The sequence below is a fragment of the Lampetra planeri genome, chromosome 52 (assembly GCF_965212315.1).
Source record: "Lampetra planeri chromosome 52, kcLamPlan1.2.h2, whole genome shotgun sequence".
Lineage (NCBI taxonomy): Eukaryota > Metazoa > Chordata > Hyperoartia > Petromyzontiformes > Petromyzontidae > Lampetra > Lampetra planeri.
The window spans coordinates 7479666-7507505 of NC_136158.1; the positions used below are offsets into that span (position 1 = coordinate 7479666).

The 27840-nt window shown below is 55.4% G+C and overlaps 1 protein-coding gene across 7 annotated transcripts in view; it reads left to right on the forward strand.

Moving 5' to 3' along the window:
* Window positions 1-27840, forward strand: part of SYNE3 (spectrin repeat containing nuclear envelope family member 3) — a 45668-nt gene that overhangs the window by 10711 nt on the left and 7117 nt on the right. For 4 of the 7 annotated variants that reach the window (XM_078617054.1, XM_078617055.1, XM_078617056.1 and 1 more), the window contains exons 1-13: window positions 992-1098; window positions 6213-6460; window positions 6599-6734; window positions 7033-7145; window positions 7453-7724; window positions 8191-8340; window positions 9024-9330; window positions 10415-10590; window positions 10907-11053; window positions 15053-15218; window positions 19401-19547; window positions 20480-21118; window positions 26172-26477. In XM_078617054.1, coding sequence (XP_078473180.1) covers window positions 6251-6460; window positions 6599-6734; window positions 7033-7145; window positions 7453-7724; window positions 8191-8340; window positions 9024-9330; window positions 10415-10590; window positions 10907-11053; window positions 15053-15218; window positions 19401-19547; window positions 20480-21118; window positions 26172-26477 — 2769 coding nt within the window. In that variant the 5' untranslated portion in view covers window positions 992-1098; window positions 6213-6250. Of the gene's footprint in view, window positions 1-675; window positions 1099-3996; window positions 4098-6212; window positions 6461-6598; window positions 6735-7032; window positions 7146-7452; window positions 7725-8190; window positions 8341-9023; window positions 9331-10414; window positions 10591-10906; window positions 11054-15052; window positions 15219-19400; window positions 19548-20479; window positions 21119-24647; window positions 24724-26171; window positions 26478-27840 lie in introns of those variants that run through there. The other 3 variants (XM_078617060.1, XM_078617058.1, XM_078617059.1) reach the window with 3 other exon arrangements.

A 27840-nucleotide genomic window follows, 5' to 3' on the forward strand; every position in this document is an offset into this window, starting at 1 on the left:
GAAGTCCGAGGACGCACAGAGCCTTGCCAAGAAACGGGGCAATCTTCTTCGACTATGTGGGGGTCACGCTCGCAACACCAGCGTGGTTGTCAGAGGCGCTCCCCACACGTCCACACACAGACGCGCGTGTGCGCGTCTGTGTGTGGACGTGTGGGGAGCGGTAGTGTCGTGGTTAGCGCGCTGCGCTATGAACTCTGCGACACGAGTTCGATTCCCGCTCACGGGAAGCATCAGTGACGATTATATGAACCGGTCCTGGGCCTCCTCTAGGTCGACTCAGCCTCAAACGAGTCCTAGGGAGACAAAGTCAGTTGGGCGTGGTGCTGGCCACCACCCACCCCCTCTGTCTGTTAAGGCTACACGGGGCGATTTTTGTCTTTGAAGGCGTTAGGGTGTATCTCACGAGGTGATGGCGCAGTTGGGAAAACAGACACACGGAGACGCCCACAGATACTCGCAGAAGCCGACACTCGTAAAGGTGCTCACACGAACACCGCGACGTGAAGCGTGTGAGGCTCTCTGCTACCGACAGGTCACGGGGGACAGACCCTGGGCGTTGTGGGTTGGCGACTGACATACACCACGTGCGCTCCCCACCGTATCAAACACCCCCCTCCACCTCCCGGTGTCTCTCACTTACACTGCCACTTCCCCCGCCTTGTGCGGAAACGAACGCGGTCTATGAATAGGAATCGTTCGGAGAAGTGTCGGTGTGACGTGGCCTCGCGCCCACTGCCCCATCCATACCAGTGGTCAAAACCGTGACCCACCTCCCACTGCTCCCCTCCCCCCTCCCATGTCACTACCCTGACCCACCTCCCTCCCTACTGCCCGCCACTCCGCACTGATGGTGCACTTGCAGCAGCCTTGAGCTCCTCCGTGTGGAGCGCCGACTGCTTCTGATCTGTGGTTCTTGTTTTGTTCCGGTTTGCCTCTGGTTGGAAGAGAGAGATTTGGCGTGGGAAGGGCTGATGTTGCCTGGGGGGGGGGGGCACCGACATGGGGCTGATGGGGGCTCGAGTCAGGGTGACGGCGGTCGGGCGGTTGTGGTGACGCCGTCTCGACTCGCCCGGTGTGGGAGACAGCCGTGCGGTGCAGGTCGGTGTCGCGAGCACCAGCGTGTGTGTGTGTGCTGTCAGGCTGTGTGTGTGTGTGTGCTGTCAGGCTGTGTGTGTGTGTGCTGTCAGGCTGTGTGTGTGTGTGCTGTCAGGCTGTGTGTGTGTGCTGTCAGGCTGTGTGTGTGTGTGCTGTCAGGCTGTGTGTGTGTGCTGTCAGGCTGTGTGTGTGTGTGCTGTCAGGCTGTGTGTGTGTGTGCTGTCAGGCTGTGTGTGTGTGTGTGCTGTCAGGCTGTGTGTGTGTGTGCTGTCAGGCTGTGTGTGTGTGTGCTGTCAGGCTGTGTGTGTGTGTGCTGTCATGCTGTGTGTGTGTGTGTGCTGTCAGGCTGTGTGTGTGTGTGCTGTCAGGCTGTGTGTGTGTGTGTGTGCTGTCAGGCTGTGTGTGTGTGTGCTGTCAGGCTGTGTGTGTGTGTGCTGTCAGGCTGTGTGTGTGTGCTGTCATACTGTGTGTGTGTGTGTGTGCTGTCAGGCTGTGTGTGTGTGTGCTGTCAGGCTGTGTGTGTGTGTGCTGTCAGGCTGTGTGTGTGTGCTGTCAGGCTGTGTGTGTGTGTGCTGTCAGGCTGTGTGTGTGTGCTGTCAGGCTGTGTGTGTGTGTGCTGTCAGGCTGTGTGTGTGTGCTGTCAGGCTGTGTGTGTGTGTGCTGTCAGGCTGTGTGTGTGTGTGTGCTGTCAGGCTGTGTGTGTGTGTGCTGTCAGGCTGTGTGTGTGTGTGTGCTGTCAGGCTGTGTGTGTGTGTGCTGTCAGGCTGTGTGTGTGTGTGCTGTCAGGCTGTGTGTGTGTGTGCTGTCAGGCTGTGTGTGTGTGCTGTCAGGCTGTGTGTGTGTGTGCTCTCAGGCTGTGTGTGTGTGTATGCTGTCAGGCTGTGTGTGTGTGTGTGCTGTCAGGCTGTGTGTGTGTGTGTGCTGTCAGGCTGTGTGTGTGTGTGCCCTCAGGCTGTGTGTGTGTGTGTGCTCTCAGGCTGTGTGTGTGTGTGCTCTCAGGCTGTGTGTGTGTGTGCTCTCAGGCTGTGTGTGTGTGTGTGCTGTCAGGCTGTGTGTGTGTGCTGTCAGGCTGTGTGTGTGTGCTGTCAGGCTGTGTGTGTGTGTGCTGTCAGGCTGTGTGTGTGTGTGCTCTCAGGCTGTGTGTGTGTGTGTGCTGTCAGGCTGTGTGTGTGTGTGTGCTGTCAGGCTGTGTGTGTGTGTGCTGTCAGGCTGTGTGTGTGTGTGCTCTCAGGCTGTGTGTGTGTGTGTGCTGTCAGGCTGTGTGTGTGTGTGCTGTCAGGCTGTGTGTGTGTGTGCTGTCAGGCTGTGTGTGTGTGTGCTGTCAGGCTGTGTGTGTGTGCTGTCAGGCTGTGTGTGTGTGTGCTCTCAGGCTGTGTGTGTGTGTATGCTGTCAGGCTGTGTGTGTGTGTGTGCTGTCAGGCTGTGTGTGTGTGTGTGCTGTCAGGCTGTGTGTGTGTGTGCCCTCAGGCTGTGTGTGTGTGTGTGCTCTCAGGCTGTGTGTGTGTGTGCTCTCAGGCTGTGTGTGTGTGTGCTCTCAGGCTGTGTGTGTGTGTGTGCTGTCAGGCTGTGTGTGTGTGCTGTCAGGCTGTGTGTGTGTGTGCTCTCAGGCTGTGTGTGTGTGTGCTCTCAGGCTGTGTGTGTGTGTGTGCTGTCAGGCTGTGTGTGTGTGTGCTCTCAGGCTGTGTGTGTGTGTGTGCTGTCACGCTATGTGTGTGAGTGCTGTCTCGCTGTGTGTGTGCTGTCAACAGTCATCGTCATCATCATAATTCAGCAATCATCACGCACACCGCATCACCATTACCATCATAATCATCATCATCCCTGCTGGGTCATTAAAGTGATTATCACTTTGCGGAATATTTATGAATAGGTTTCTACCCTTTCTGTCACTAATACAGATAGATGTTAAGATGTTCAAACACCAAATAGACACCTATTGCAAGGCGTCATGTCTGTATTAACCACACATACTTCTGGCAAAACATGAAAATGATCATGCTCTGATGATATATCTGCATTGTCTTTGAAACTGATAGAGCTACACCAGAGACAGCCTTCTTTATTGCCTGTTCTAACTCTTTGGTCGCTGCCATGGGAATGTGTAATTTCCACCAGTGGCCCCAGGGCCACACATGGTGTGCGTAGTTGAGGGGTTGTTGGGCCGCCTTGTGGATGCGGCTCTACCGTGTGCCGTGAGCGACCTTCGCGGCGATGCCTCCAGCTCCGCTCTGTTTGGGTTTTTTCGCGATGGGAGGAGGAGAGCGGAGAAAACCGGAGGAAGCCCGTGGTGAGAGGAGACTACAAATACCACACACACGAAGGCAGCGGCGTGGTCGAATTAGCACAGCGGTTGTCGCAGTATGCTGCAGTGGTGGTGGTGGCGTTGATGGTGGTGGTAGTCACTATGTTGGTGGTAGTAGCGATGATGGTGATGGTTGTAATGGTTGTGATGGTGATGATGGTGGTGGTGAAAATTGCGTGGGGTGTGGTAGCGTAGCTGTTAGCGCGCTGCGCTACGACCCCGACGACCCAAGTTCGAATCCCGCTCACGTTCCTGGACCTCCCCTAGGTCGACTCAAAATGAGTGCCTGGTGTGGTGTGTAAAAGCATCCCCTCTGGGGAGGAGAGGTGCCCGAGTCGGGGATCGAACCCAGGGGCTTCTTCCTACGAGGCGCTGCGCCTCCCTGTCGTGGTACAAGGCCGTGAGGGGTGGCAATGGCTTGGGGAGGGCATCATCCAGCAGTGGGTTGGAGCGTTGGCGATGGTGCAGATATTGGCAATCGGCGATCGCTTCAGGGGTGTTTCTCAACACTTCGACCGTTGGCGATGAGGAGGAGACACGGGCGGGGGGGAGACAAAGATAAAGATCTCCCGCGTAGCCTTTAAGTGCTGTTAGCGAGTAGCACCTATGAAGGCCGGCACGGCACACGAGGGGTTGGGTGGCCAGCACCACGCCCGGCCGCCTTTGTCTCCCCAGTGGCGAAGTTTACACATCGCACCAGGTACTGATGTTAACTCCCTCGCCTGCTATGCAGGAGGTCGCGGGTTCGATCTCGACCCTGCTGTCTATTGTATATTTGGAATTTGTGTGTCTCTCTCTCGACCCGTAGTCACGTGGACTTTTCTCCGGATCCTCCGATTTGTTGTGTGGGGTGTGGTAGTGTAGTGGTTAGTGGAGTGGCAGGGTGGTAGTGGCACAGTGGTGACGCCATTCTCTCCCCTGTTTTGCAGTGAGTGAGTGGAGTTTGTATTCTCTCCCCTGTTCTGCAGTGAGTGAGTGGAGTTTGTATTCATTCTCCTTGTTCTGCAGTGAGTGAGTGGAGTTTGTATTCTCTCCCCTGTTCTGCAGTGAGTGAGTGGAGTTTGTATTCTCTCCCCTGTTCTGCAGTGAGTGAGTGGAGTTTGTATTCTCTCTCCTTGTTCTGCAGTGAGTGAGTGGAGTTTGTATTCTCTCCCCTGTTCTGCAGTGAGTGAGTGGAGTTTGTATTCTCTCCCCTGTTCTGCAGTGAGTGAGTGGAGTTTGTATTCTCTCCCCTGTTCTGCAGTGAGTGAGTGGAGTTTGTATTCATTCTCCTTGTTCTGCAGTGAGTGAGTGGAGTTTGTATTCATTCTCCTTGTTCTGCAGTGAGTGAGTGGAGTTTGTATTCTCTCCCCTGTTCTGCAGTGAGTGAGTGGAGTTTGTATTCTCTCTCCTGTTCTGCAGTGAGTGAGTGGAGTTTGTATTCTCTCCCCTGTTCTGCAGTGAGTGAGTGGAGTTTGTATTCTCTCCCCTGTTCTGCAGTGAGTGAGTGGAGTTTGTATTCTCTCCCCTGTTCTGCAGTGAGTGAGTGGAATTTGTATTCTCTCCCCTGTTCTGCAGTGAGTGAGTGGAGTTTGTATTCATTCTCCTTGTTCTGCAGTGAGTGAGTGGAATTTGTATTCTCTCTCCTGTTCTGCAGTGAGTGAGTGGAGTTTGTATTCTCTCCCCTGTTCTGCAGTGAGTGAGTGGAGTTTGTATTCATTCTCCTGTTCTGCAGTGAGTGAGTGGAGTTTGTATTCTCTCCCCTGTTCTGCAGTGAGTGAGTGGAGTTTGAATTATCTCCCCTGTTCTGCAGTGAGTGAGTGGAGTTTGTATTCTCTCTCCTTGTTCGGCAGTGAGTGAGTGGAGTTTGTATTCTCTCCCCTGTTCTGCAGGAATAACTGTTAATCGAATATAGGAATTAGATGTTAAAAGCGTGAATCTGTTCTAAAATGATCACAAATTGACCTGCTTTTGTTTTAAGGCTGATTACTTCCTACTCCTCTTTTCCTTTTGCCAATTCACTTTAGCAGCCATTGCAATAATTAAAAATTTTCTAAAAAGTGTAAAATTAAGTCTGAGTCGCCGAGTCTGCACGAGAGGCTGTCTCCACGGCCACAACAGACAACGCGAGGCAGACGAAGCCAGTCGAGGTCTAGACGCTCATAAATGAGCGTCGCCGCTTCGCTGAGCGCATGGCTCAGCCCCAGTTACGAGCGTTCGGATCGGTCGAATCGGTGCCCGTGTGCATAATGTAACACGGTGACGGTAGTCACATTTCTAACGTCAGTGGACACCATGGGGTCACCACGGGGAGCGAAACGTTCACCTGAAAACCGTTCACCGATGTCACTGTTAACTGAGGGTCTACTGTACCGTACTGCGAACACTGAGCAGCACCCGTCAGGGAAACAAGAGTTGTGCCTGTTGCACCCAGCCCATGCCAGGCTAGGTGCACTTTGAGGCCACTTGAAGTGTCAAAGGCTCGCTGCTGGTACGGTCAGACCCAGGTGCCATGGGCTGACTGACTGGGATGACTCCTGTGCTCTCTACTGTGCCAACTTGCTGCTTTATAACCATCTGGTGTTGTGATGCCTTGTGACGGTCCATCGTCGTGACGCCCCGCGTCGTCGTCGTGACGCCCCCCCTCGTCGTCGTCGTGACGCCCCCCCTCGTCGTCGTCGTGACGCCCCTCCTCGTCGTCGTGATGCCCCTCGTCGTCGTGACGCCCCGCGTCGTCGTGACGCCCCGCGTCGTCGTCGCCGTGACGCCCCGCGTCGTCGTCGTCGTCGTGACGCCCCCCCTCGTCGTCGTCGTGACGCCCCGCGTGTTGTTTCAGCTACGGGTGCCCCAACGACCTCCCGGGCTTGGCTAACGATGGCCGCCTCACGCGATGCTGTAGCTGACTCGGAGCAGCTCACGGGGCAGCAGGAGCCCGGATTCCTGCGGGACGGTGGAAAAGGTGGAGCAGGAGATGGTGGAGGAGGAGATGGTGGAGGAGGAGGTGATGGAGGAGGTGATGGAGGTGGAGGTGATGGAGGTGGAGGTGGTGGCCTCTATCGGATGACGGTGACCACGGTCGAGACGGTGAGGGTTTTCATACGGCTCACGCTCACCCCAGCTCACCCTTGCACTGATCCCGCACTGATCTGCCCGCTGATCCCCCCCCCGTTGATCCCCCCCCCCCCGCTAATCCCCCCCCCGCCGATCTCCGTTATCCCAAAGGAGCTGCTTACCTCGCGGGTGTTGGTGAGAGGGGGAGGGGTCGGAGCGGATTTCCACCAGAGCGGAACGACCCGCTCCTTTGACTCCACGTTCCCCACAGAATCACCGCTCCACCCCGGGCTCCATGCCTACTCCGGTGAGACGACTCGTACGCTTGCTAACCACTCGCTCGCTCGCCACGACTCACTCGCTCACCACTCATACGCTCACCACCACTTTCTCACCACCACTTGCTCATCACTCGCTCGCTCGCCGCCCACTCGCTTCCCACTCACTCACCCGTTCATTTGCTCGCTACTGTATGAATAGTTGACGTTGTTGTTGTTGACGTCGTTGTTGATTAAAACGTTGTTTTTGACGTCGTCGTTGTTGTTGACGACATTGTTGTTGACGTTGTTGTTGATGCTTTCGTTGTTGTTGCTGTTGTGTTCCAGGCGCCCGCGAGGCGCTGCGCGCGTGGCTCCATGGCACGCGCCTCGCCGTGGAGCAGCATGACGGTTGCCATGGCGACGTCGCCGACACGCAGCGCCACATCGACGTGCTGCAGGTGCTGCCCCCCTCCTCTCACCCACGACCTCCGACCTCCGAGACGACCCTTGACCTGCCGCGACTTCCACCAGCCGTCCCCTGCTCCCCTGACGTCTCGCAAATGACCCCTGACCTCTGTGTATTCGCTCACATGATGTCCCCGTATCTTTGTCTCCCCATGTGTGTCTCTCTCTATCTCCTCATGCCCCCATGTCTATCTCTCTCCTCATATCTGTCTCTCTTTCCCGGTGTCCCCTGGTCTCTCTGTCTCCCCTAATCCCCGTGTCTCTCTCCCCGTGTCCCCGCGTCTCCGCCGTCCTCCGCAGGCCGTGCTGGACAATCTCCCGGAGGGGCGCTCTCTGCTCGAGCACTCGGCTGCTGAGCTGGAGACGCTGGCGCTGGCCCGTGGGGGTGGGGGTGGGGGGGGCGTCCCCCCCCACGGCCCCCCTACCCCCGGCGCCCCGCACCCCGTGCCGCCGGCTGCCCTGGAGGAGGCGGAGCGGACGCTGGAGGGCGACCGGCGGGCCCTGGGCCTGGTGAGCGCGCGGGCCCACGCGGCCCGCCTCGCCCTCGCCCAGCGCCTGCAGCGGCTGCACAGGTGGTTCCCTCGACGCGCCACTCCACATTCCACTCGCTCCCAGCGCCAGAAACACACAAACAACACGCGAACAGCATGCGTACACCACGCGAACGGCACACGAACTACACACGGACATCACGGGAACAGCACGTCAACAGCACACACTCCTGGCACCAGAAACACACGTTCATTGTCTCATCAGCGGTGGTTCACCAGTAAGCCCGACTGCCGCTGACGAGACATTTGAGTCCCACTCACGGCCTTCTCTTGGCTTTCCCCCGAGCTCGACTCGGCCTTAATTGAGTACCCGGTGTGGTTCGTGTAACGCGTCGGCACCGGGGAGACAAAAGCCACCGGGCGTGGCGTCGTCCATGCTGCCCCCTCGTAAGTGCGCCGTGACGGCCTGAACGACCGCTCGCCCGCCGGCACTTACGGCCCGATGGCGCCTCGTGGACTACACGGGGTCGACCCTTTGCCTGTGCAGGAGCGGCGAGCAGCTGCTGGAGTTTGAGCGCTGGCTCCGGGGCGTGGAGACGGCGCTGGGCCATGGAGCGGCCTCGGGGAGGCCCGGCGAGGAGAAGGAGGCCATCGCCTCCGCCATGGAGGCCCTGCTCGAAGACATCAACCAACACAGGTCTCCCGCACACACACAGACGCACAGACAACGATCCCCCGTATCACCTTAACAGACTGTTGGGGCAAATGCTGTCGGCGAGGAGCACCTATGAAGGCCGGCACGGCACACCAGGGGGTGGGTGGCCAGCACCACGTCCATCTGCCTTTGTCTCCCCAGTGGCGATGTTTAGTATACACCGCAACCTGGCACTCATTTGCGGCTGAGTCGACCTAGGAAAGGCCCGGAACCGGTTCAGATAATCGTCACTGATGTTGGCTGTGAGCTGGAATGAAATTCGGTCACCGGGTTCAAAGCGCAACGCTCTAAGCATTACGCTGCCGCTCCCCATATACACATACACACAGACGTAGACAAAACAAACATCGACAAAGATCCCCCGTTTAGCCTCTACAGACCGTTGGGGGCAAGTGCTGTTAGCGAGCACCCATTAAGCCCTGCGCGGCGCACGAGGGGTTGGGTGACCGACATCACGACCGGCAGACTTTGTCTCCCTTGTGCCAACCTGTCACCACCACCTTCATCACCATCACCACCATCATCACCACCACTACCATCACGACTATCATCACCACCACCGTTACCACCATCATCACCACCATCATCACCACCATCATCACCACCATCATCACCACCACCGTCACCACCACCGCCGTCACGATCGCGGTGTCACCGTTGCCCAGGCCGCAAATGGACGAGGTGACCGGCGCGGGCGACGACACCCCCATGGGGGAGGCGGTGGGGGGCGGGGGGGCGGCAGCGGCGCCCCTCGCCCCCGACGCGTGTCTGCGCGGGCGCTACGACGCGGCACTGGCGGCGGCCGCGCTGCGCGCCAGGGAGGACCGCGTACGGGCACAGCTGGACGCGGCGTGGCGCTCTGCGCGCGCCGACCTCTCGCGCTTCTGCGAGGACGTGCGGGCACAGCTGGGCGCCGTCGACTGCGTCGTGGGCCAGCGCCACGAGCTGCACGCACGCACGCAGCTCAGCAAGGTGGGCGCCCGCTCGCCCCCGCTCGCTCACGCCCGCTCGCCCCCGCTCGCCCCCGCTCGCCCTCGCTCGCTCACCCCCGCTCGCCCTCGCTCACCTCCGCTCACTCACGCCTGCTCGCCCCCACTCGCTTAGGCCCGCTCGCTCACGCCCGCTCGCCCCCGCTCACCCCTGCTCGCCCTCGCTCGCTCTCGCTCGCTCGCCCCCGCTCACCTTCGCTCACTCACGCCTGCTCGCCCCCACTCGCTTAGGCCCACTCGCTCACGCCCGCTCGCCCCCGCTCGCCCTCGCTCGCTCGCCCCCGCTCACCCCCGCTCACCCCCCGCTCACTCACGCCTGCTCGACCCCACTCGCTTAGGCCCGCTCGCTCACGCCCGCTCGCCCCCGCTCGCCCTCGCTCGCTCGCCCCCGATCACCCTCGCTCGCTCGCCCCCGCTCACCTCTGCTCACTCACGCCTGCTCGCCCCCGCTCGCTTAAGCCCACTCGCTCGCCCCCGCTAACTCGCACTCCTGTGTAGCCGATTCCCGACTCGGGTGCCTCTTTCCGTGAAGTTTGTATTGTCTCTCCCGGTCCTGCGTGGAGTTATCTGGGTTAATCTCATAGCTAAACCCACACCCACAGTGGAACCGGTATTCGCCAAACCACATCCTCAATGCTGAAACATTCCCTGCAGATCACTCAATTGGGATCAAAGACAAAGATCCCCCGTATAGCCTGAACAGCACCAATGAGGCCCGGCACGGCACACGGGGGGAGGGTGGCCAGCAACCACCCCCGGCCGCCTTTGTCTCAGGTACTCACTCGAGGCCGTGTCCATCTAGGGTAGGTGGCCCAGGTGTGTTTGAGATAATCCATTGCAGGTGTTGGCCGTGAGTGGGAATCAAACTCGGGTAAACGGGGGTTCGTAGCGCAGCGCGCTAACCACCACCGCTCCCTCACTCGCGCACACGCACGCCAACTCGTAGGATCGCTCGCGCGCCCGACTCGCGCGAGCGGTACGTGAGCGTCGGAGATCACGGGCAGGCCGGAGCCCCCTGCACTCACCCAGGCGGTCTCTGCCCTTCCCCCTCTCGCCCCGCGAGCCAGCGCCTGCTGGGGTGCCGCGGCGAGGGCGAGCGCCTGCTGGCGTCGCTGCTGGGCGCCGGGCGGCTGGTGCTGCGCGCGGCGCTCTGCCCCGTGGAGCGTCGCGCCATCCAAGCGGCGCTGCACGACGAGCAGTCCGCCTGGGACGAGCTGCACACGAGCTGCGTGCACGCACACGGGTACCCCCCCTCCACTCCCTCGCCTCCCCCACCCCTCCTGGCCACAGTCCCTCTGACTGGATGGAATCTATCACGTGGCTTCTTTCACAGTAATTCAGTCACTTTATGTTGGTCTCTGCATCCCAGTCAGCTGGAGTGACTGTCTCTGTATCTCTGTCCCCCGTGTCTCCCAGTCAGCTGGAGTGACTGTCTCTGTGTCTCTGTCCCCCGTGTCTCCCAGTCAGCTGGAGTGACTGTCTCTGTGTCTCTGTCCCCCCGTGTCTCCCAGTCAGCTGGAGTGACTGTCTCTGTGTCTCTGTCCCCCCGTGTCTCCCAGCCGGCTGGAGTGGCTGTACCTGCAGTGGCGGAGCTACTCGGAGCGACGCACGGCGCTGCTGCGTGCGCTGGCGGCGCACGTGAGCGCAGTCGACGCCCTGCTGCTCCCCCAGCCCAGCCTGGCCGACAAGGAGGTGGCGCTGGACAGGTGGCGCCACCCACACCCACACACACCCACACACTTCACTCAATCACCACACGCTCACTCACTTACACACCCACACACTGCACTCAATCACCACACACTCACTCACTTACACACCCACACACTTCACTCAATCACCACACGCTCACTCACTTACACACCCACACACTGCACTCAATCACCACACACTCACTCACTTACACACCCACACACTGCACTCAATCACCACACACTCACTTACACACCCACACACTTCATTCAATCACCACAGGCTCACTCACTTACACACCCACACACTGCACTCAATCACCACACTCTCGCTCACTTACACACCCACACACGTCACTCAATCACCACACACTCACTCACTTACACACCCACACACTGCACTCAATCACCACACACTCGCTCACTTACACACCCACACACGTCACTCAATCACCACAGGCTCACTCACTTACTCACCCACACACTGCACTCAATCACCACACTCTCGCTCACTTACACACCCACACACGTCACTCAATCACCACACACTCGCTCACTTACACACCCACACACTGCACTCAACGACCACACACTCACTCACTTACACACCCACACACTTCACTCAATCACCACACACTAGCTCACTTACACACCCACACACTTCACTCAATCACCATACACTCACTCACTTACACACCCACACACTGCACTCAACCACCACACACTCGCTCACTTACACACCCACACACTTCACTCAATCACCACACACTCACTCACTTACACACCCACACACTGCACTCAACCACCACACACTCACTCACTTACACACCCACACACGTCACTCAATCACCACACACTCACTCACTTACACACCCACACACTGCACTCAATCACCACACTCTCACTCACTTACACACCCACACACTTCACTCAATCACCACACACTCACTCACTTACACACCCACACACTGCACTCAATCACCACACACTCACTCACTTACACACCCACACACTGCACTCAACCACCACACACTCACTCACTTACACACCCACACACGTCACTCAATCACCACACACTCACTCACTTACACACCCACACACTGCACTCAACCACCACACACTCACTCACTTACACACCCACACATGTCACTCAATCAACACACACTCACTCACTTACACACCCACACACTGCACTCAATCACCACACACTCACTCACTTACACACCCACACACTTCACTCAATCACCACACACTCACTCACTTACACACCCACACACTGCACTCAATCACCACACACTCACTCACTTACACACCCACACACTTCACTCAATCACCACACACTCACTCACTTACACACCCACACACTGCACTCAATCACCACACACTCACTCACTTACACACCCACACACTTCACTCAATCACCACACACTCACTCACTTACACACCCACACACTGCACTCAATCACCACACTCTCGCTCACTTACACACCCACACACGTCACTCAATCACCACACTCTCGCTCACTTACACACCCACACACGTCACTCAATCACCACACACTCACTCACTTACACACCCACACACTGCACTCAATCACCACACTCTCGCTCACTTACACACCCACACACGTCACTCAATCACCACACACTCACTCACTTACACACCCACACACTTCACTCAATCACCACAGGCTCACTCACTTACTCACCCACACACTGCACTCAATCACCACACTCTCGCTCACTTACACACCCACACACGTCACTCAATCACCACACACTCGCTCACTTACACACCCACACACTGCACTCAACGACCACACACTCACTCACTTACACACCCACACACTTCACTCAATCACCACACTCTAGCTCACTTACACACCCACACACTTCACTCAATCACCATACACTCACTCACTTACACACCCACACACTGCACTCAACCACCACACACTCGCTCACTTACACACCCACACACTTCACTCAATCACCACACATTCACTCACTTACACACCCACGCACTGCACTCAATCACCACAGGCTCACTCACTTACTCACCCACACACTGCACTCAATCACCACACTCTCGCTCACTTACACACCCACACACGTCACTCAATCACCACACACTCGCTCACTTACACACCCACACACTGCACTCAACGACCACACACTCACTCACTTACACACCCACACACTTCACTCAATCACCACACTCTAGCTCACTTACACACCCACACACTTCACTCAATCACCATACACTCACTCACTTACACACCCACACACTGCACTCAACCACCACACACTCGCTCACTTACACACCCACACACTTCACTCAATCACCACACACTCACTCACTTACACACCCACACACTTCACTCAATCACCACACACTCACTCACTTACACACCCACACACTGCACTCAACCACCACACACTCGCTCACTTACACACCCACACACTTCACTCAATCACCACACACTCACTCACTTACACACCCACACACTGCACTCAACCACCACACACTCACTCACTTACACACCCACACACGTTACTCAATCAACACACACTCACTCACTTACACACCCACACACTGCACTCAATCACCACACTCTCGCTCACTTACACACCCACACACTTCACTCAATCACCACACACTCACTCACTTACACACCCACACACTGCACTCAATCACCACACACTCACTCACTTACACACCCACACACTTCACTCAATCACCACACACTCACTCACTTACACACCCACACACTGCACTCAATCACCACACTCTCACTCACTTACACACCCACACACTGCACTCAATCACCACACACTCGCTCACTTACACACCCACACACTTCACTCAACCACCACACGCTCGGTTACTTACACACCCACACACTTCACTCAATCACCACACGCTCACTCACTTACACACCATTAACCACTTACTCAACCGCTCATCCACCTACATTTACTCAACCAAAGACAAAGATCCCCCGGATAGCCTGACAGACTGTTGGGGCAAGTCCTGTTGTCTGTGAAGGCCGGCACGGCACACGAGGGGGTGGGTGGCCAACACCGCGCCTGACCACCTTTGTCTCCCGAGTGGTGATGTTTCCACACCGCACCAGGTCCTCATTTGAGGCTGAGTCGACCTAGCAGAGGCCCAGGACCTGTTCAAATAATCGTTTTTGATGGTGGTTTTGGCTGTGAGCGGGAATCGAACACAGGGTAGCTGGGTTCGTAGCGCAGCGCGCTAACCACTGCCCTACCTCTCCCCACAACTCGCTCAACCATCCACCCACTTACACACCCGCTCAGCCACTTACACATTCCGCTGTGTCTATCGATTGGTGTCGTGACGTTGACTGTGCTGTTTGTGGGGAGAAGTGCTACAAACCTGGCGACCCGAGTTCTATTCCTGCCCGCGACCAATAAGCAGTTGAACCGGTTTTGGGCCTCCCCTAAGCCGACTGATGCAATGTGTAAACATTGCCACTGGGGAGACAAAGGCGGTGGGGCATGGTACTGGCCACCCGCCCCCTCGTGTGCCAAGCCGCCCTCCATAGGTGCTCCTCTCTTGTCCTGATGGTCTGTTAAGTTGTATCATGTAGGCTTCAGCTAATTAGTAAAGGTGAGTAAAGGTAAATTGTAAATGTTGTGGGTTTACTCTAGTAACTAATGGGTACATTTTGTTTACTTGTCAAACCTTACTAATTGGCTGTGTCGGATGGTGACGGCTTTAACGACATATTTATATTAACGTGATCTACCCAACAAAAACCTCTTATGGATAATAAAGGTTTGTCACGTAACCAAAACGTTCCAATTAGTGACTCCCTTCAGCACACATCGGTTGAGCGTAGGAGAGTTAAACCCCACAACATGTACAAATTTCGAGTACTGTGACGTTTTGTTGGTGATTGCGACCATCAGGTCCTGTTAAGGCAACACGGAGGTGAGCCTTTGTGATTGTGTTTGCGCGCGTGTGGGGGCGTGGGGGTGCAGGTGCCGCGAGGTGGACGGGGCGCTGCGAGCGCTGGGCCCCGCGCTCGACGAGCTGCAGGAGTCGGCACGCGCGCTGCTCGACCGCACCGAGGACGCGGAGCTGCACGGAGACGCGGAGCGCGACGCGCTCAGGGCGCCGCACCGCGACGCGGCGCAACGTGTGCAGGTGGGGGGGGGGGGCAGCCACCACGCCCCTCGGCGTGCCGTGGTGGAGGCTGATTGCAGTGCGTGTGTGTGACTCGGTATGCTAAGTTTGTGTGGGAGGCCCCGGGGAGACAGGCATCTGTGACGTATCCTGGCCAAACCCCATTTGGCAGAGCCACGAGACTGAATCCTTACCCTCAGGGTTCCTCAAGAAATGTCAAAAAGCCACTGCGGGTGGCCACGTGGAATGTTAAAATGCTCACTGCAGAGGAGAGACTGTCACTCCTCTGTCGGGAGCTGGACTGATACCGCCTGGATCTCTGCGGTATTCAGAAGGTCCAGTGGACTGGCTCTGACTCCAACCACAATGAGGGGTGGACAGTCCTCTACTCAGAGCAGAAGACTGACAAACAACAGGGAGTGGCTCTTCTGAACAAAAAAATTATAGGGTCCTAGAAGCATGGCGGTGAGGTGTGGGAAGCTGTAAGCCCCAGGTTATTGTGGGCTCACCTTCCCATCAACCAGAGGCGAGGAGTGGTGGTTACTTATGCCCACACCGAAGATGAACATCAGTGGAGGGATTCGGGCAAGGCCAATGAATCAGATGTCTTCTATGACCTCATGTCACAGACGCTAAAGTTGGCCCATCGGACTAGAGTCAACCTGTCATAATGCTGGCACCTGGGCTGGAGTGATTGGAAGGCATGGGCCAGATCAGCTCAATAACACCAGTAGGAGGCTGCTAGACTTCTGTGGAGCCCATGGGCTTGCAATTACCAACAGTGATGGTACAGCGGATGCGGGCCCATATCCTTGACACCAGGACCTACTGTGGAGCTGATCTATCGACTGACCATCGGCTTGTCATCTGTAAGATGGGTCTGCCATTCTTCCACTCCGGTGGTGGTGTACACCCAGGACCCCATTCAAACCCACAGTGGCCTGGTCTCAACTAGTCGATGAAAGTTGCAAGCGAGATTTTCATCATCACTTGCACCTGCGGTTGGCATCGTACCCGCATCCTCCTGATGCCAACGGGAAATGGGTGAGGTTTAGGACTGGCTCATGTAGCTGCAATGGCTGCTTTGGGTGCACGGCCTAAGCCTCCGCAGTTACCCTGGCTGACAGATTAGGTGTTCCGGCTGGCTGAGAAAAAGCGACAGGCCCACTCTCACTGTCTTCAGCACCCTACGTTGGAGAAAGAGCTTTACCACAGCCTTCGCTCGGAGGTTCGGAGAGCCGTGCGGCGCTGCAAGTATGGGTGGTGGTCGTGGGTTGCTAAAGATATGGAGTCTGCCTCAGCAGCCCGCGATCATAAATCACTATTTCACTCCATCAAAAAAGTAACTTGCAGCGCCACATGTATCACCATCATTAGGGGAAAAAACGGTGATCCAATCTCTGACCCCCAGGAACAGGTTTGCAGATTTGCTGAGCATTTCTGTGAGGTCCTGGGGGAGGGGAAATCCCTCAGCCAGGAAAACATCATGGAACAAAGTGGGGATAATCCTGCTGAGGCTGCGGTGCCTCAAATATTGGAAGAGGTCACCCCCTGTGAGTGGCTGGCTGAGGTGCCATCTGTTGAGGAAGTACTGAAGACGATCCGGAGTCTGAGACCAGGAAAGGCACCGGGCAGAGATGATCTCCCAAGCGGAATGCTGAGGGAGGGTGGCGTTTGTGCACAGACTGCCCTATATGACATAACAACAGTCTGGACCACTGGACGGGTTCCGCAGGATTGGAAGGATGCCCTGGTGGTCCCCCTCTTTAAGAAGGGGGACCGCACAGACTGTAACAACTATAGAGGCATCTCACTCCTCAGTGTGCCGGGAAAGGTCCTGGCAAGGATTATTCAACATCGCCTTGCTTGGCACGCTGAGGAGAGGCTTGCGGAGCCCCAATGCGGTTTCAGGAAAGGGCGGTCCTGCACAGATGCCATATTTTCTGTCCGTCTGCTACAGCAGAGGTGTAGGGAATTCCAACAAGACCTACATCTCTGCTTTATTGGCCTTGGTCAAGGCCTATGATACCATCAGTAGGCCTGGGCTCTGGGTTGTTCTTCGTGCTTTCGGAGTCCCTGACCCTCTGCTCACGATCATTAAGGACCTTCATGATGGTGAGCGGGCCCGGGTAAAACTACGTGGCCAGGAGTCAGAGCCTGTCCCTGTACACCTTGGGGTGCGACAGGGATGTCCTCTGGCTCCCACATTATTTTACATCTATTTTGACCGCGTAGTTCGTGAAGCCTTCAATAGCTGTACTGGGGGAATTTCCATTTGGTACAGATATAATGGGAGGCTGATTGACGCCCGGGTGCGATCAAGGGATGGCTCCCTATTGGTCAACCACGTTATGTATGCCGATGATTTGGTAATAGCTGCTCATTCAGAAGAGGAGTTGGAGACGCTGCTGCTGTGACTGGAGCGTGCCACTAAGAGGTGGGGCTCACAAATCCTTGAAAGATCTGGGCAAAGTCCCATTGGTGAGCTCCTCCGGCAGGCAAGGCTGCGTTGGCTGGGTCATGCAGCCCGCATGCCCAGCCACCGCATGCCTAAACAGCTTTTGTTCGGCCGGATCGAGGGGGCTAAACGGGAGCGGCACGGGCTAGAGAAGAGATGGAGTGATGTGGTACAGGAGGACGTGGAGCTGAGTGGACTTGCCGATGACTGGTACCAGCGGTGTCAAGATCGGCCTCTGTGGAGGAGATTCGTGAAGGACACTACTGGGCAGTTGGAGGCAGTGGCCCTCCAACAACAACGGAGGGCGGAGGAGCGACGCTCACAACAATGAGCGGAGCACCGGGTGGATAAAGCACAGCAAGTTGGTACAGTAGGGGGCACAGGTGGTGCATCAGCCAGTCATCTCGGTCATCTCAGTCGACCCATGGCACCTGGGTCTGCCCCGTGACCTCCTGCCAGCGGGCGTTCGACACTTGACGTGGCCTCAAGATGCACATGGCCTGGCACAAGCATCGTGGTGACGTCACCGCCACTTATTGGCGAATGGCGGTTGTTGTTGTTGTGGTGGAGGCTGAGTGCGGTGTGTGTGTGACTCACTGTGTTGTGGAGCAGGCTGAGTGCGGTGTGTGTGTGATTCAGTGTGTTGTGGAGCAGGCTGAGTGCGGTGTGTGTGTGTGTGACTCAGTGTGCTGTGGAGCAGGCTGAGTGCGGTGTGTGTGTGACTCAGTTTGTTTTGGTGGAAGCTGAGTGCGGTGTGTGTGTGTGTGTGTGTGACTCAGTGTGTTGTGGAGCAGGCTGAGTGTGGTGTGTGTGTGTGACTCAGCGTGTTGTGGAGCAGGCTGAGTGCGGTGCGTGTGTGTGTGTGTGACTCAGTGTGTTGTGGAGCAGGCTGAGTGCGGTGTGTGTGTGTTTGTGTCTGACTCAGTGTGTTGTGGAGCAGGCTGAGTGCGGTGTGTGTGTGACTCAGTGTGTTGTGGAGCAGGCTGAGTGCGGTGTGTTTGTGTGTGACTCAGTGTGTTGTGGAGCACGCTGAGTGCGGTGTGTGTGTGTGTGTGACTCAGCGTGTTGTGGAGCAGGCTGAGTGCGGTGTGTGTGTGTGTGACTCAGTGTGTTGTGGAGCACGCTGAGTGCGGTGTGTGTGTGTGTGACTCAGTGTGTTGTGGAGCAGGCTGAGTGCGGTGTGTGTGTGTGTGTGACTCAGCGTGTTGTGGAGCACGCTGAGTGCGGTGTGTGTGTGACTCAGTGTGTTGTGGAGCACGCTGAGTGCGGTGTGTGTGTGTGTGACTCAGCGTGTTGTGGAGCAGGCTGAGTGCGGTGTGTGTTTGTGTGTGACTCAGTGTGTTGTGGAGCAGGCTGAGTGTGGTGTGTGTGTGTGTGACTCAGTGTGTTGTGGAGCAGGCTGAGTGCGGTGTGTGTGTGACTCAGTGTGTTGTGGAGCAGGCTGAGTGCGGTGTGTGTGTGTGTGTGACTCAGCGTGTTGTGGAGCACGCTGAGTGCGGTGTGTGTGTGACTCAGTGTGTTGTGGAGCACGCTGAGTGCGGTGTGTGTGTGTGTGACTCAGCGTGTTGTGGAGCAGGCTGAGTGCGGTGTGTGTTTGTGTGTGACTCAGTGTGTTGTGGAGCAGGCTGAGTGTGGTGTGTGTGTGTGTGACTCAGTGTGTTGTGGAGCAGGCTGAGTGCGGTGTGTGTGTGACTCAGTGTGTTGTGGAGCAGGCTGAGTGTGGTGTGTGTGTGTGTGTGACTCAGTGTGCTGTGGTGGAGGCTGAGCGCCGGGTGAGCGAGCACCGGATCTGGGTGGACTCCGAGCAGCAGCTGCAGAAGTTGGTGGAGGACGCCAGGGAGGAGCTTTCTCACCTCCCCCCTGGCACCCTCACCCTCACCACGCTCACCCCGGTGAGCAATGCACACTGACCCTACACCACGTGTGTGTCGCAGCGCTACGAACCCGGCGACCCGAGTTGGATTCCCGCTCATGGCCAACACCAGTGACGGGTTATCTCAACCGGTCCTGGGCCTAACAGCACTTGCCCCAACAGTCTGTTGAGGCTACACGGGGGGTGGGGAGGTTTACACGAGTACGAGAGTGTGTACGCAAGTGTGTGTGTACACGAGGGTGTGTATGTGAGTGAGTTTAACCAGGCTGGATTTTGTGAGGAGCTCACAAATCCTTGAAAGATCTGGGCAAAGTCCCATCGGTGAGCTCCTCCGGCAGGCAAGGCTGCATTGGCTGGGTCATGTAGCCCGCATGCCCAGCCACTGCATGCCTAAACAGCTTTTGTTCGGCCGGATCGAGGGGGCCAAACGGGCGCGGCACGGGCTAGAGAAGAGATGGAGTGATGTGGTACAGGAGGACGTGGAGCTGAGTGGACTTGCCCGATGACTGGTACCAGTGGTGTCCAGATCGGCCTCTGTGGAGGAGGCTCGTGAAGGATGCTACTGGACAGTTGGAGGCAGTCGCCCTCCAACAACAACAGAGAGCGGAGGAGCGACGCTCATAACAACAAGCGGAGTGCCGAGTGGCTAAAGCACAGCAAGTTGGCACAGTAGGGGGCACAGATGGTGCATCAGACAGTCATCTCAGTCATCTCAGTCAGTCGACCCGTGGCATCTTGGTCTGCCCCGTGACCTCCTCCCAGCGGGCGTTCGACACTTCACATGGCCTCAAGGTGCACATGGCCTGGCACAAGCGTCGTGGTGACGTCACCGCCACTTAGTGGCGAATGGCGGTTATTGTTGTTGTACATGTCTGTGTCACTGTGTGTGTGTCACTGTGTGTGTCACTGTGTGTGTACGCTTTGTCTCTGTGTACCGGCGCACACCCCCAGTCTCTGCGCGATCTGCACGAGCGCGGCAACGTGGCCATCTGCACGGCGCGCACCTGGGGGGGGCGCGTGGGCCCAGACACGGGCTCCCCGGGGGGTCCCCTCATCACCCGTCGCCTCCACGCACTTTCCCGCGAGTGGGAGAGCCTGTGGGGCGACCCGGCCGCATCGCCCGCCCGCACCCCCTCCTCCGCCATTGCCCCCTCCTCCTCTTCCTCCGCCATTGCCCCCTCCTCCTCTTCTTCCACCGTCGCCTCCACCGGCGCCTCCACCGTTGTCTCCGTCGCCTCCACCGGCGGCTCCACCGGCGCCTTTGGCATTGTCGGCAGCTTCCGCGGCGGTGACTCGGTCGACTTGGTCGCCCGGTCCCCAATCGAGCCGGCAGCCTCGCCCGCCCGCTCCGCCGCCCCGCCGGGCAGCGGCGACATCGCCAACATCACCAACATCACCAGCATCATATCCAGCGCCACCAACATCACCAACATTTCCAGCGCCACCAACATCACCAACATCTCCAGCGCCACCAACATCTCCAATATCTCCAGCACCAACACCTCCAGCACCTTCAACAGCAGCAGCAGCATTGACGACAGCAGAAACCACAGCAGCAGCAAGATTGGCAGCAGCATCAGCGCCATGCAGGTAAGCGCCGTTGCGTCTTTGCACACCATTCCATTTTCAACTCGAGAGTGAAGTGTAGACCCCATGTGTGTGTGTGTGGTCACCTTGCTGCGGGAATAACTGTTCTGATGAGCCAGTGTCTTGTCAAAGCTGCTCAAATGCCAACGTGTTATATATTCTCATTGCCATGCTCGTTTACCCAGGAAAGCCTCGGGGAGCCTCAAAACCCATTTCGGGAGGATCCTGCCTGATCACGGTGGCTTGGAGATACTCTTTGTTTCTTTTGGTAAAGTCACGTAGGTAGAAAAATAATAGATCACAACGTTTCGATCGCAACACAAGCAATCGTCATCAGGTGGGACAACCACAGCAAGAAGAAACTGCTGAAGTAGGCGAGAGATCTGCCGTGGCATGAGGTTATATAGTAGTGTATAGTGTAGTGTATAGTGTAGTGTATAGTAGTGTATAGTGTAGTGTATAGTGTAGTGTGTAGTGTAATGTATAGTGTATTTTATAGTGTAGTGTTTAGTGTAGTGTATAGTAGGCCTCGGCAGTAGGGGGGAGAGAGGGGGGGAGGAGGCAGGGCAGAAAGTGGACCCCGCAGTAGACCCGCAGTAGACCCAGCAGGGTAACTGGAGTAGAGTGGGCCACCGCAGTAGACCCCACAGGGTCACTGGAGTCAAGTGGGCCACCGCAGCAGCACCCGGGTCACTGGAGTAGAATGGGCCACCGCAGTAGACCCCGCAGGGTCACTGGAGTAGAGTGGGCCACCGCAGTAGACCCCGCAGGGTCACTGGAGTAGAGTTGGCCACCGCAGTAGACCCCACAGGGTCACTAGAGTAGAGTGGGCCACCGCAGTAGACCCTGCAGGGTCACTGGAGTAGAGTGGGCCACCGCAGAAGACCCCGCAGGGTCACTGGAGTAGAGTGGGCCACCGCAGTAGACCCCGCAGGGTCACTGGAGTAGAGTGGGCCACCGCAGTAGACCCCGCAGGGTCACTGGAGTAGAAGAGTGGGCCACCGCAGCAGCACCCGGGTCACTGGAGTCAAGTGGGCCACCGCAGTAGACCCCGCAGGGTCACTGGAGTAGAGTGGGCCACCGCAGTAGACCCCGCAGGGTCACTGGAGTAGAGTGGGCCACCGCAGCAGCACTGGAGAGGTCGGCTGCAGGGGGGGAGAGAGAAGGGGGGGCGGAAGCAGGGCATCACAGAGAGAGAGAGAGAAAGACACAGAGTCGGAAATAACAGCTGACATGGGCAGATAAGATGGAGACATCACAGTCAGTTAAGACTTTACCTGGTTAATAATGTCCTTCCAATGATTGCTCAGTTTGTACCCATCTTCTCGGTTGAAGTTGTGTCTGTGTTTATATATCTGGATAGCCTGTGGGTTTGCAGAGTACCTTCATCTTGCAAAAGTCATTTTCGTGTGAGCCCATTGCGTTAAAACAATGATCAGCAACGGCAGAGGTATTGGTCCTACCGTGTTTGAGATCTGCCTTGTGTTCGCGAACGCGGCCCGATGCATGTCGTTTTGTTTCCCCAATGTAACTGCTGCCGCAGCCACAACTCAGTTTGTAGACACCAGGGTATTGCATATCAGGAATCACATCTTTTACAGATGGGATCAAATCACAGATTTTGTGTACTGTGTTGAAACGAACCTAGATCTTGTGTTTGTTTAAGATTTTGGAAATATTTTTTGTAACCCCTGCTATTTTTTGGCAAAGTGATGTTTTTGGTTGGATCCTCAGATGGTTGTCTCCCCAGCTTTGCGGATTGTACGGTCAGAATATCCGTTCATCCTGAGGGCTTGGTGTACGTGCTCCAACTCACTGGCTAGGTGGTGCTGGTCGGAGATGCAACGGGCCCTATGGTGTAGTGTTTTTATGAGGAAATTCTTCTGGGCTGGATGGTGGTGGGAGTCAGGCTTTAGATAGGCATGCGTGTGGGTGGCTTTCCTGTAGACCAGGCATGTCCAAAGTCCGGCCCGCGGGCCAATCACGGCCCGCGGTCAGAGTTCATACGGCCCGCAGCTTCGGTCTTAAACAGGACCCTGCGGGGTGGGCTGGTAGGAACGAATAACCAAAGAATATAAACATAATGTATTATTACACTTGTTTAGCCAGGAAAGCCCCACTGAGTCGAAAGGTTTTTGTAGGGTCCTGGCAAGTGTTTGCAGTAGGGGGCGATGTTGCTACACCTAATCGGACGATACGAAGGGAGACTTTGAGGCCTATTTCTAGGCTTTAGGCCTAGCTGTAGGCTTTAGGTCACTGTGAGTTAATTTGTAATTTAAATGTTTTAATTATTTATGTAAAAGCTTGAAATTTAAATGTTTCTATTTAAAAGCATCAGGGAATGTAACATTGTGAAACATTAACTCCCTTTCACACACGCGGGGGCACGATACGAAGGGAGAGTTTGTGGCCTAGTTCTAGGCTTTAGGCCTAGCTGTAGGCTTTAGGTCGCTGTGAGTTAATGTTTAATTTAAATGTTTTTATTATTTATGTAAAAGCTTTAAATTTAAATGTTTCTATTTTAAAACATCAGGGAATGTAACATTGTTAAACATTAACTCCCTTTCACACACGCGGGGGTACGATACGAAGGGAGACTGTGAGGCCTAGTTCTAGGCTTTAGGCCTAGCTGTAGGCTTTAGGGCGCTGTGAGTTTTTTATTTAATTTCACAGTTTTAATTATTTAATTTCAAAGTTTTAATTAAAAGCTATCTCAGGGAATTATAAGGGAATGTTACACTTGTTTAGCCAGGAAAGCCTCATTAATTTAAATGTTTTAATTAAAAGCTATCTGAGGGAATTATAAGGGAATGTTACACTTGTTTAGCCAGGAAAGCGTCACTGAGTAAAGGTTTTTGTAGGGTCATGCCAAGTGTTTGCAATGTTAATCTTCAAGGGAAAGATGCAGTGGTGAGCCAGCTATATGCTCACACCAAGGCCTTTGGAACCAAACTGCAACTTTTCCAAAGACACTTGTCCCAAACAGAGCCCTGCACCGCGCACTTCCCAGCTTTAATGGCTCGCTAGCTCTGTCAGAATAAATAAATAATTAACCTTTAAAGATGTTATTCCTCTTTCTGCCACACGGTGGCAGCACCATTCTAATGCTCTCTGGCTGAATGCGCTGAATGTTAATCTTCAAGGGAAAGATGCAGTGGTGAGCCAGCTATATGCTCACACCAAGGCCTTTGGAACCAAACTGCAACTTTTCCAAAGACAATTGTCCCAAACAGACCCCTGCACCGCGCACTTCCCAGCTTTAAAATAGGTAATTGACAGTTTCTCACAGGACAACATCGGTGCGCAAATGAAGAGTTATGCAACAGCTATCGCATCTCTTTCTGTGGAATTTAACAAACGCTTTCGGGACTTTGCAGTTATTGAAAAGGACATGTTGCTTTTCTCTTCTCCCATCTCCGTGGACCCTGATGATGTTCCTCCACAGCTGCATCTGGAGCTCATTGAGCTGCAGTTTGACGATGAGTGCCGCGGGAAACACCAGCAGTGTTCTCTTGTTGACTTTTACCGGCAGCTGGACAAAAGCAGGTTTCCAGAAATGCAGTCATTCGCTAAGAAAATGCTGATGTTATTCGGCTCTACATATTTGTGTGAGCAAACATTCTCAGTCATGAACTTAAATAAGAACCGATTTAGGTCAAGGATGAGTGACTCCAAATTGCGTGGCATTTTATGCATCTCAACCACTGCCCTCAAGCCTGACCTGGTCTCTTTACTGAAATCTAGATCTCAGTATCACCCTTCTCATTAGTGTCAGCAAGTTATCTGTTCCTTGATCAATCTGAAATTGAGTGTTTTGAACGGTAACATCTGTCACTATTAACAGTGAAAAGCCTAAAGCACACTAATGCACTTGGACTTATGGCACTTGTTTTTATTAAACTCTTGAATAAGATTTGGTTATAACTAGACCAGGACCAATATCATCGTGAAGTCGCACACGCCGTTAGGCAGCACTAAAGAAGAATAAGATAACTGTTGATGTTATGTACCTGTAGATGTGACACCAACTCTTGCTTTCTGAAAGATCTTGTAAAAGACAAAATTCACTTGTTTTAAAGTTAATGATAACAGACCACTTTGCATTACTTATAACTCCTGTTTAAAATGTTCATGAGGCAAATTCATTTAACTCATGGAAATGTAAGGTATTCTATACAGTTTGTTCAATGTTATCTGACTGAATGAAAGGCAGAATTGTGTATTTAGAGTTGTTCACGTCTGCCTGAGCGGCTTATATTTGGTTACATTGTCATTTGAAAAATAAGCGTAATTGTGACAATGATAATTGTTTTATAACGGTGTGTTTTCACGTAACTTTTGTGGTAAAAATGTCGGAAGGAACTATTGGCCCCCGGGCATCTTCACTTCATCAAATTTGGCCCTCTATGCAAAAAGTTTGGACACCCCTGCTGTAGACAGAGTGTCCCAACGAGCCATCAGGTCTCTTCTCGATCAAAACATCCAGGAATGGTAGCTTGCCATATATTATTTTTCTACCTACGTGACTTTACCGAAAGAACCAAAGAGTATGGATTCCTGCAGTCACGAAAGCTTCAAATCAAGATTGGCTAGGAGATGTTAACTACCTTGCCTGGTATACAGGAGGTCGTGGGTTTGATCCCAACCCTGACGCCTGCTGTCTATTTGGAGTTTACATATTCTTTTTCTCCGGGTCCTCTGATATTTCCCTCCACAACATCATGTGTTTAGAGTATTTGGCTGCTATAAATTTCCACGTGATAAGCCACGTCGTTGCACTAACATTTGTGGCCAGGTCGCTTCTGAAAAAGAGCTGCATAGCTCAGTGGGCCTTACCTGGTAATATAAAAAATAGTTTAAATAGTCTTCCTGAGAGGGGTGACGGTTCCCTCTCTCCCCGTGTGCATGCGTGCATTTCCCAATCGGGTGATTTTGCAGTGTCAATTTGTCAGAATAACCGGCGTGGCCTGCCCGATGCAAACCCCCTAGGCTCTGCAACGATTAGCGGGTTGCCGTGAGCGGCCCTGAGCCGGCGCGTGCGCTGCCGCCTCCACAGGGGCCGGCGTCGGCATGGACGGCGCTCGGTGCGAGTGGCAGCGGAGTCGGAGGCAGTGGAGCTCGCGTGGAGAGAGTCCCACTGACATTGGCAGCATCACCGACGGTGGCAGCGGCGGCGGCGGCAGCAGCGACGGCGACCGCGCCGGTGTGGGCATCGCACAGAAGTCCCCAGGGCCCCGTGGCCCCGGCAGTGACGGCCGGAGGCCTGGCCATGTGGCTGGACCATGCGGAGGCCGTGGTGGGACGCATCGCCGCCACGCAGCCCGACCTGGCTGCCAAGAGGGTGGCGCTAAGGGCGCATGAGGTGAGTGGGGGGGGGGCCCACTGCTGTCGCCGCTTGTCGTCGCTCTTGAGCGGCCGTAGGTAATTCCAAATTTGCCATAGCGAGCGTCGGTTTCCACCATGGGAGAGTTTGTCACGCACGCATTTAACCTTGCCAACCAACGCTGCCTGCTCTCCCACCACCACCAAACACAAAGTTCCCCCGTATAGCCTTTAACAAACTGTTGGGGCAAGTGCTGTTAGTGAGTAGCACCTATGAAGGCCGGCACGGCACACCGGGGGGTGGGTGGCCAACACCACGCCCGACCATCTTTGTCTCCCCAGTGGTGATGTTTAACACACCGCATAGGGTACTCATTTAAAGCTGAGTCAACCTAGGGGAGGCCCGGGACTGATTCAGATAATCGTCGCCTGGTGTTGGCCATGAGCGGGAATCGAACTTGGGTCGCTGGGTTCGTAGCGCAGCGCGCTAACCGCTACACTATTGCTCGCCACCACCAACTCTTCCTCCACTATCCTCATCCCTCTGTAATGAGAGACGAGGGGTAATTGCATAGTCACTGCTGGGTAACTAATATCCAATGAGAAGGAAGCTCGTGGGTATGTACGGGAACTATCGGGAAGGTTCCACGAGGGGGCGTGGCTAGAGGCGGAGCTTAGCTCCGCCGAGGGCAATATAAGGAGAGGCAGTGAGGGGACTCTTGGGCGGTGTGGGAAGCCTGGAGTCCGGACTACATCATCGCCTACCTCTACTCGCCACTGGCCACGTGGCGGGCTCGGCCAGCGAAGCCTTCTCTCCTCCAAGCGTGCCGCCAGCCAGCGGCGAGCGTGGAGAGAGAGAGAGAGACACGCCGCGACGGTGGAAGAGGGAGAGCGCACGTTACGGCAACAGAGAGAGAGGGAAGCCATCTGGAGAGAGAGTGGAGCTGTGCAGTCGTTGTTAATAATAAAAGACGCCAGTCAACATTCGTCGTGGAAGTGCTTTGTTAAACCTCTATTACAGGTAGGAACAACAGGTTCCACACTGCCCACCAGGGATTATTTGTCTGTCGTGCATACCACGGCCCCGCCCCACGAGAGCCCTCCCATTGGTTCGGGGGCGCCGAATACAATTATTTAATTAATCGAGCTCGGCAGGGTTTCGCCGACCAATGGGAGCGGTGGGTTGGGGTTGGTAGAGGGGGGGGGTTAGTGGTGGGGGGGGGGAGCACCACCGCGACTTGGGCTAATGAGGAGACGGGCGATGTTTAATTCACAAAATGGAACTGGGGGAGGGTGGCTCCATTCATAAAATGGAAGCCTTGAAAAGAAAAAAGCGGATTAATGGCAGCACTCAGCTCCTGTGATGGGAAAGTGGAATTTCTACGGCTGGCTAGGGGTGGCTA